Below are 10000 nucleotides of genomic sequence, written 5' to 3'. Positions count from 1 at the left end.
GTCGAGGGTCACTGCATAAGGCTCGCGGAGGGAGGCGGCGGGCAAGATGCAGCCCAGCAGCGCCAGAAGCAGACGCTGCTCCGGAGGGGAGCCTCCCGAAGGAAGAGACTCAGGAGGAGAAGAGCCGGGACCACCACCACCACCACCACCACCGCCACGCCACTAGCACTCTCCCCAAAGGCTGGCTCCGAGGAGTAAGGGGCTCAGGAAGGAAGAGGACCTCGTCATCATCATCATCATCCTCACCACCACCATCATCCTCATCCATTCCTTCTCCTTCCCCACTCCTGGCCTTCCTCCTCCAACTCACAAGACTCAAAGGCTCAGAACATCAGGGAAGGTGGTGGTTGTGGTTGTTGTGGTTGTTTCTCCTGCTCCTCCTTCTCCTTCTTCGCCATCCCCTGCCCTCCACCTCCAGCTCAGAAGAACCTAAAGACTCCCAACTTGAAAGGCTCAGAAGAGAGGGCAAGGTTTCTATCATTATTGTTATTATTATTATTATTATTATTTCCCCCTCTCAACTCTTAACTCTTCTCCTTCTCTTCCTTCTTCCTCTTTTCCTCCTCCTCCTTTTCTCCTCCTCCTCTTTCTTATCTCCGTCCCTTTCTTCTCCTTTTTCCTGACCTTCCTCTTCCAACTCAGAAGAACCTAAAGGTTCCAAAGAGGGAGGGAGATTGATATTAGCCTTATTAATTATTAATTATTATTATTATTACTTATTATTATTATTATTATTAATTATTATTATTATTATTTTCCCCTCTCAACTCTTCCTCCTTCTCCTTCCCTTCATTCCTCTTTTCCTCCTTCTCCTTTTCTCCTCCTCCTCCTCCTCCTCCTTTTTCTTATCTCCTTCCCTTTCTTCTCCTTTTCCCTGGCCTTCCTCCTCCAACTCAGAAGAACCGAAAGGCTCCGAAGAGGGAGGGAAGGTTGATATTATCAACATTACGATCAGCATCAGCATTTTCCCCTCTTCCTCCTCCTCCTCCTCCTCCTCTTCTCCCAGGGCCTTTCCATCTCCCCCTCGATGCCCTTCCTTCCCCAAGGAAGCTAAAGCGGAGCCCCATTCCCCGATGGCCCCCTTGCTGGCCCTGGCTCTGGCCCCACACTAGGGCCAGGTCCCTTTGGGGAGGGGGGGCTCTTGGCTGGGACTCTCCTCCTCCTCCTCTTCCTCCTCCTCTTCTTCCTCCTCCTCCTCTCCCCAGGAAGACACCTCCTCCTCGGATCGGACCTCTTTCCAAAGACAATTTTGGGAAGGAGAGAGAGGGGGGTGGAAGGGAACCCCCTCCATCCATCCATCCATCCATCCATCCATCCTTGCTCCACCTGAGATGAAGAAGAAGCCCTTCCTCGTTCTCTAAAGAGGCATCCCTTCCCTACCTACAAAAGGAACTCTGCTTTGGAAAGGCTTCGGGAAGCAAAACCATCCAACGCTTGCTTATTATTATTATTGATCATTATTGATTATTATTAATTAATTATTTTATTTTTCACCGTTTTTAATTGTTCCCGGAGCTTCTGTGTCGCTTGCACTTTGGCCTCTCCTTGACTGCTTTCTACCTCAGATCCGGGGAAGGATCCCTTTTGGTGCGACTCCCCCAAAGGCTTTGTAGAGAAGGAGGAGAAGAAGGACAAGAAGAAGCCTCTCGTTCTCTCCGGTTTGTAACGTCCCGGTAACGCCAGGAGAGTAACGGACGCTGCTGCTGCTGCTGCTGCTGCTGCTGCTCTCGTTCCTCCTTCGTTCTGGTTTTTCGCCGCCGCTGTACTCCTCTGCCCGGGTTTCTTGTTGATATTTTAAATATAGATAGATAGATAGATAGATAGATAGATAGATAGATCTATAGATCCTTCTTTTGAATCCTGCCAGGAGATTTCGGGAGAAGATTTCAACGTGATTTTTGTTTCCTAATTCCAAAGGCTTTTCTGAAACAGTTTCGGGAACATTTGGCTTTTCTGGACCCTCCTTAATTCTTGCATTTATTTTTCAATCGCTTTATTTTTGCATTTATTTTTCCGATCACTTTATTTTTGCATTTATTTTTCCGATCACTTTATTTTTGCATTTATTTTTCCGATCACTTTATTTTTGCATTTATTTTTCGATCACTTTATTATTACATTTATTTTTCCGATCACTTTATTTTTGCATTTATTTTTTGATCGCTTTATTTTTGCATTTATTTTTCGATCGCTTTATTTTTGCATTTATTTTTCGTTCACCTTCTTCTTGCATTTATTTTGATCACTTTTTCCTTGCGTTTATTTTTATCACCTGATTATTACATTTATTTTTCAATCACTTCATTCTTCCATTTATTTTCGATCACCTTATTCTTGCATTTATTTCTATTCTTGCATTTATTTTTATCCCCTTCTTCTTGCATTTATTTTTCACCACCTTCTTCTTGCATCACCTTATTCTTCCATTTATTTTTCAATCACTTTATCCTTTCATTTATTTATTTATTTCCATCCCTTTGTCCTTGCATTTTGTTTCCATCCCCTTTGCGCTCCAGCCTCCCAAAGCTTGCCTTCCCTCCAAACTTTGGATCTCAGATATTAAACATTATCTCTATCTGCAAGCCCATCGTCCCCCCCTGCTCCCCGAAACCCCCTTCGCCAAAGACCATGGTGCACTGCGCCGGTTGCAAAAGACCCATCCTGGACCGCTTTTTGCTCAACGTCTTGGACCGGGCTTGGCACGTCAAGTGTGTCCAGTGCTGCGAGTGCAAATGCAACCTCACTGAGAAGTGCTTCTCCAGGGAAGGCAAGCTCTACTGCAAGAACGACTTCTTTCGGTGAGTAGTACCTTCTTTGGCTTGACTTCTTGCGGTGAGTCCCTTCCTTGCTTGGTGAGTCCCTTCTTTGGCTTTAGGTGAGTCCCTTCCTTGGCTTTACTTTTGGTGAGTCCCTTCTTTGGCTTGACTTCTTGCGGTGAGTCTTTTCCTCGGCTTGACTTCTTTTGGTGAGTCCTTTCCTTGGCTTGACTTCTTTCCGCAAGTCCCTTCTTTGGATTTACTTGTTTAGGTGAGTCCTTTTCTTGGCTTGACTTCTTTTGGTGAGTCCCTTCTTTAACTTGACTTCTTTCGGTGAGTCCCTTCCTTGGCTTTACTTCTTTTAGTGAGTCCTTTCCTTGACTTGATTTCTTTTGGTAAGTCATTTCCTTGGCTTGACTTGTTTTGGTGAGTCCTTTCTTTGTCTTTACTTCTTTCGGTGAGTACCTTCCTTGGCTTGATTTTTGGTGAGGCCTTTCTTTGGCTTGACTTCTTGCGGTGAGTTTCTTCTTTGGTTTGACTTTTTGCAGTGAGTCCTTTCTTTGTCTTTACTTTTTTTTTGGTGAGTCCTTTCCTTGGCTTTACTTTCGGTGAGTCCTTTCCTTGACTTGACTTCTTTCGGTGAGTCCCTTCCTTGGCTTTACTTCTTTTGGTGAGTCCTTTCCTTGACTTGATTTTCCTTGGCTTGACTTGTTTTGGTGAGTCCTTTCTTTGTCTTTACTTCTTTCGGTGAGTCCCTTCCTTGGCTTTATTTTTGGTGAGTCCTTTCTTTGGTTTGACTTTTTGCGGTGAGGCCTTTCTTTGTCTTCACTTTTTTTTGGTGAGTCCTTTCCTTGGCTTTACTTTCGGCGAGTCATTTCCTTGACTTGACTTGTTTTGGTGAGTCCTTTCTTTGTCTTTACTTCTTTCGGCGAGTCCCTTCCTTGGCTTTACTTCTTTTGGTAAGTCCTTTCCTTGGCTTGACTTCTTTGGCGAGTCCCTCCCACTGCAAACCCTAGCATCCCCAGACCTAGGTTTCCCATCGGGACCTTGCTCCTGGGAAGAAAAGAATCAGCCCCCAAACCCATCATCCACAAAACAGGGAGACCTTTTGGGGTGCTATTGACCTTTGCAGACCCCTGGATGTGTTTTCTGCAAGCAAAGCCCAGGGAAAATAGGGATCATGCATACTTCTTTCCCTATGGGTCTTATTTACCTAGGAGCATGTAAATGGGGATCATATTTACCTATGGATCTAATTTACTTAGGGGCAGGTAAATAGGGATCACATTTACCTATGGATCTTACTTACCAAAGGGCAAGTGAACATAGATTAAGGGGCAGGTAAATGGGGAGCATACTTACCTATGGATCTTATTTACTTAGGGATCATATTTATCAAGGAGCAGGTAAATGGGGATCATATTTACCTACGGATCTTATTTACTTAGAGATCATATTTACCTAGGGGCAGGTAAATGGGGATCATATTTACCTATGGATCTTTTTTACCTAAGGGCAGGTCAATGTGGCTCAAGGGGCAAGTCAATATGGGTCATCATTGATCCTAATACCCGTCCTGGGGCTCCCCCCCCCCTTTCCTCTGTGTATCAGAATAGAGAAGGGATATAAGAAAGCCTTCATGTTCCTCCCATGCGCCTCTGAGCATGTACAGAGTGGGTTTGTTTTTAGTGGATGTGATGGAGGGATGGAGGGATGGAGGGATGGAGAGAGGGCCAGGCTTCCCAAACTGGAGAGGAGTGACTTTGGCGGAGGGTGGTTGTTGTCGTTCCCTTTTCTTCACATCTATAGATGAGTGCTTCTCGACCCCTGACACCTGCCAATCAAGGCCTGTCAAAGGCCTCAAAAAAGGACACCTGACAAAAGGAAAGAGAGGAGGACTCACTTCCTGTCCCTCTCCAAATATTTCCCCAAATTCTGGGACTTCTAGTTCTCTGTGGATCTTGGAGGTAAGACCTAAAAGGTCCCAAACCTGGCTGCATCCAGATTATATTTCCAGATTATATGCAGAAATAATCCCACTTTGAGACCCACTTTAACGACCGACCCTCGGTTACTAGGATTTGTAGTTTCCTGTGGCCCCAGTGCTCCCCAAAAACTATAAATCCCTAGCCCTGAGCCAAGGCAGATGAACGGGTCTCAAACCTGGATTATGTCTGTATATAATCTGGGAATATAATCTATACATTCAGGGGTCGGCGCTTTAGGGCCGAAGGAAGGTTCTGGAAAAAGGAAAACAAAAGGCAGACCTTGAAGGGTCTTGATCCTAAAGTGAAGTCAGTCCATAAGATTTGTAAGCCGCCTTCTTGAGTCCCTGGATTGGAAAGAAAGTGGGATACAAATAAACATAAACATAAACATCATAACAACAATAAACATCATAAGGATAAGCATAATAGTCATAAGCATGACAAACATAATGAACGTAATAAGAATAATAATAATAAACATCATCATCATCATCATCATCATCGGATAACAAATATAATAAACAGCAGCAGCAGCATAATAATCCTAAGCATAACAAACAAAATAAACGTAATAATAGTAACAATAAACATCATCATCATCATCATCATCATCAACATAATAATCCTAAACATAATAAACATAATTATTATAATAAACATAATCATAAGCATATTAATCCTAAGCATAACAAACATAATAATAATAAACATCATCAGCAGCGTAAGAATAATAATCCTAAGCATGACAAACATAAAATAATAATAATAAAATAAGCATACTAATAATAAACATCATCATCATAAACATAATAATCCTAAGCATAACAAACAATTAACATAAAAAATAATAATAAACATCATCATAAATATAATAATAATAATAATATAAAAACATAATAAAATAATAATAAACATCATCATCACCATCATAAAATAATAAACATCATCATCATCATAAGCATAATAATCATAAGTATAATAAACATAATAATAAAATAATAATAAACATCATCATCATCATCATCATCAACAAAATAATAATAATAATAATAATAATAATAATAATAATAATAATAATAATAATATAAGTAAAATAATAGCTTTCCCCCCTTGTTTTCTAAAATGCCGGGGGATCCTTTTAGGTTACTAGGGGTTTACTCACCAGAAAAAGTCCCATCTTTCCCATAAAACCAGCCAAGAAAGGCAGGGACTCCAAACTCCAACTTTCCTCTGAAGACATAAAACCCTCTCTTTAGGGTCGCCTATAGGGCTTGAAGCAAGGCACCCCACAAATCCACAAACCCCAGGCCCTAAAGTTCCCAAAGTCGAAGCTCTCATCCACGGCTTTGGTTTTGGGTTTTGAAAAGCTAGATTTTAGCCAATATATAGATAGAATTTAGGATGCATCGCTCAGGAGAAAGAGAGGGAATAAAGAGGAAGAAGAAGTCGAACACTACTAAATCCCTCTTTTTGGGTCGAGTCAGGTTTCAGCCTCTTACTCCTACTTTACTTTTCCTACTGAATTGTTTCCAATGCTTTTCCGAGTCCTTTGGATCTGAGATTTAACGAAATGCTTCTTTCTCCTTTGCCTAATCAGTAGTTCTTTGGGGTATTTATCACCCTATATCAATAACAACAACAACGGATATATATATATATAGTATAACTATATATGTATGTATATTCTATATATACACATGCATATATAATGTTTCTCTTTGAAGCTATCACTTTATAACAACAACTATATAGCTATATAACTATATATACATATACATATACATATATATATATATATAAAATGAAAATAATAATAATACAATTTATTTAAATTCCTGCCCCTCTACGGAACGCAATAGGGTGGCTTACACAGTTAAAATATGCTTTCCGAAAACCTTAATCCCATTGTGTGTGTGTGTGTGTGTGTATATATATATATATATATATATATATATTCAATGGACACAAAAATAATTCAAAGCAAGGGGGAAAGGCATCTTTGTGGGGAAATAGAGGCTTCTGAGGTAGAAAATAGCAAATGAGGGACCTGAAAGGAAAATGCGGTCGAGGAAAAGAATGTTTTAGAGTGGAAAAAACGGATATAATACAGGTTAAATCCAGTGAGTTTATATAGATAGATAGATAGATAGATAGATAGATAGATAGATAGATAGGACACATAGATATGTGTGTATGTAATAGGTAGATGTATAAATATATACTGTATATGCATATATATATATATATATATATATATATATATATGATAGAGCGATATCATATATGTGTGTGTGTATATAAGATAGCTAGATAGATATCATATATGTGTGTACATATATATATGATATATAAATAGATATTATACACACACACACATACATTGTATATATATATATATATATATATATATATATGACAGATACATATGTGTGAGAGATCTATCTATCTATATGATTGATATATAGATAGATATCGTATATATTAGATATCATATATGATAGGTAGATAGGTAGATAGGTAGGTAGGTAGGTAGGTAGGTAGATAGATAGATAGATAGATAGATAGATAGATAGATAGATAGATAGATAGATGGATCTGTGCCTCGAAGGTCATTGGTTTCCTTTTCTGCCTTCGAAACCCTGAAAAAGTGGCAAAACGGTTTTGTACTTTGATGTTTTGCAAATGAAAGGAATTAAACGCGTTTTGGGAGGAAGAGGAGGAGGCTCTTTGAGGCCAAGGTCCCAAAGCGACTGCCGAAACCAACCGCTTTGATACCGCTTTAGCTGCTGCCCCGGCTCAAGGCTGAGGAATCCTGGGAAGGGTGGCTTCCTCTGGGCCCAGGGCCCTCGCAGAATTCCCAGGGTCCCCCAGCACTCAGCCGCCAGGGTCCCAAAGCGGGTGATTCCTAGAGTGCGGATCCTGGTGCCTTCGCTCTTTCAGGGGGAGCCGGCTTCAAGGAACCACCCTCAGCGCTTTACTTTCAGTCCAAAGGTCGGAGCAGAAGTGTCTCTCTTCAGAGGCGGATATATATATATATATACACACACATTACATACTCATATATACATATACATATACATATATATTTAGTTCAGCTTGGTTTGGTTTGGCTTTTAGTTCCAAATTTCGGAGCAGAAGTGTGTCTGCTTGAAGTATATATGTGTATGTATGTATGTATGTATATATATATACACACACGTACTGTTTATATTTAGTTTAGTTTGGATTGAATTTTAAGTCCAAATTTCAGGAGCAAAAGCGTGTCTGGTTGGGGGACTATCTATCTATCTATCTATCTATCTATCTATCGATCGATCGATCGATCTATCTATCTATCTATCTATCCATCTATATATTTATATCTATATCTATCTATCCATCCATCTATATATCTATATCTATATCTATATTTATATCTATCGATAGATAGATAAATAGATAGATAGATAGATAGATAGATATAGATATATATGGTTTTATTTGAGTTTTAATTCCAAATTTCGGGAGCAGTAGGTTTGAAGTAGACATATTTGCTTCTAGATTTCGGGAGCAAAAGTGTCTCTGTTTGGAGGACTAGATAGAGATAGATAGATAGATAGATAGATAAGGTTTGGTGTTTGTTAATTCCAGATTTCGGGAGGAGCAGAAGCGTGTCTACTCTGAGTTGTTGCGTTTCGCGTTTCGTTTTTGAGCTCCTTTTGCGAAGAGGGATCGGGATCGGAGGGGAAAAGATAGAAGCGGAAGAAGGGAACGCGGAAGGAAAAATGAAACGAGAGAGACTAAAAGGAGATCCAAAGCTAAGCGCCCCTTCGCTGCCTTTCGCCCCGTTTGCCGCCGGCTTCTTCCTTTTAACGGACCCGACCCTCTCTTTCGCCCCTTTCAGCGCCAAACAAGGCCCCGATCTCTCGCCTCGCCTCAAATAGCCCTGACTGCAGGGATAACCCGGTTTGAAACCGCTTTAAACTGCCGGCGCCGCAAGAAACTCCAGAATAACCCCAAGATCCGTTTCCGTCGCGGAGGATAAAGCGGCCTCGAAGCGGGTTATATCTCTTCCGTGGTTTCCCCGGAGGAAATGGATGGATGGAGGCAGGGAAGAAGGGAAAGGGAGAGAAGGAAGGAAGGAAGGAAGACAAAGGAAGGGAAGGAAGGCAAATAAGAAAAAGGAAGGAAAAAGGAAACAAAGAGAGTAAATCAGAAAAAGGGAGGAAAGAAGGTAAATAAATAAAAAGGAAGGAAGGAAGGAAGGAAGGAAGGAAGGTAAATAAATAAGAAGAAAGGAAGGAAAGAAAGAAAGAGAAAGTAAATAAATAAGAAAAAGGGAAGAAAGGAGGGAGGAAAGAAAGAAAAGAGAAAGAAGGTAAATAAATAAGAAAAAGGAAGGAAAGAAGGAAGGTAAAATAAATAAGAAAAAAGAAGGAAAGAAAGAAAGAAGGTAAATAAGAAAAAGGCAGGAAGGAAGGAAAGAAAGAAAGAGAAAGTAAATAAATAAGAAAAAGGGAGGAAAGGAGGAAGGAAAGAAAGAAGGAAAGAAGGCAAATAAATAAGAAGGAAGGAAAGAAAGAAAGAGAAAGTAAATAAGAAAAAGGGAGGAAAGATAGAAAGAAAAAAGAAAGAGAAAGAAGGTAAATAAATAAGAAAAAAGGAAGGAAGGAAGGTAAAATAAATAAGAAAAAGGAAGGAAAGAAGGAAAGAAGGAAAGAAGGTAAATAAGTAAGAGGAAGGGAGGGAGGAAAGAAAGAAAGAAGGAAGGAAGGAAGGAAGGAAGGAAGGCAAATAAATAAAAAGGAAAGAAAGAAAGAAAGAGAAAGAAAGAAAATAAATAAATAAATAAGAAAAAGGGAGGAAGGGAGGAAGGAAGGAAGGAAGGCAAATAAATAAAAAGGAAGGAAAGAAAGAAAGAAAGAAAGAAAGAAAGAAAGAAAGAGAAAGTAAGTAAGTAAGTAAATAAATAAATAAATAAATAAGAACAAGGGAGGAAGGGAGGGAGGAAAGAAGGAAGGAAGGGAGGAAGGAAGGAAGGAAGGAAGGAAGGAAGGAAGGAAGGAAGGCAAATAAATAAGAAAAAGGAAGGAAGGAAGGAAAGAAAGAAAGAAAGAGAAAGAAGGTAAATAAATAAGAAAAAGGGAGGGAGGAAAGAAGGAAGGTAAAATAAATAAGAAAAAGGAAGGAAGGTAAGAAAAACAGGAAGGAAGGAAGATAAATAAAAAGGAAGGAAAGAAGATAAGAAAAACAAAGGAAGGAAGGAAGGAAGGAAGG

At 39.9% G+C, this 10000-nt stretch overlaps 1 protein-coding gene across 7 annotated transcripts in view; it reads left to right on the top strand.

The window, feature by feature from the left end:
• LHX1 (LIM homeobox 1) overlaps positions 1-10000 on the top strand; it is a 62502-nt gene that overhangs the window by 26811 nt on the left and 25691 nt on the right. The window contains exon 1 of one of the 7 annotated variants that reach the window (XM_089484114.1): positions 2444-2798. The exons of the other annotated variants lie outside the window; for them this stretch is intronic. Coding sequence (XP_089340240.1) covers positions 2629-2798 — 170 coding nt within the window. The 5' untranslated portion in view covers positions 2444-2628. Of the gene's footprint in view, positions 1-2443; positions 2799-10000 lie in introns of those variants that run through there. 7 annotated transcript variants of the gene reach the window in all.

This window comes from Sceloporus occidentalis, unplaced genomic scaffold, assembly GCF_023333645.1.
Source record: "Sceloporus occidentalis isolate IW3139 unplaced genomic scaffold, rSceOcc1.0.p SCAF_21, whole genome shotgun sequence".
Classification (NCBI taxonomy): domain Eukaryota; kingdom Metazoa; phylum Chordata; class Lepidosauria; order Squamata; family Phrynosomatidae; genus Sceloporus; species Sceloporus occidentalis.
The sequence above is the reverse complement of the archived record's forward strand: the minus strand, read 5'-3'. Positions and strand labels throughout refer to the sequence as shown.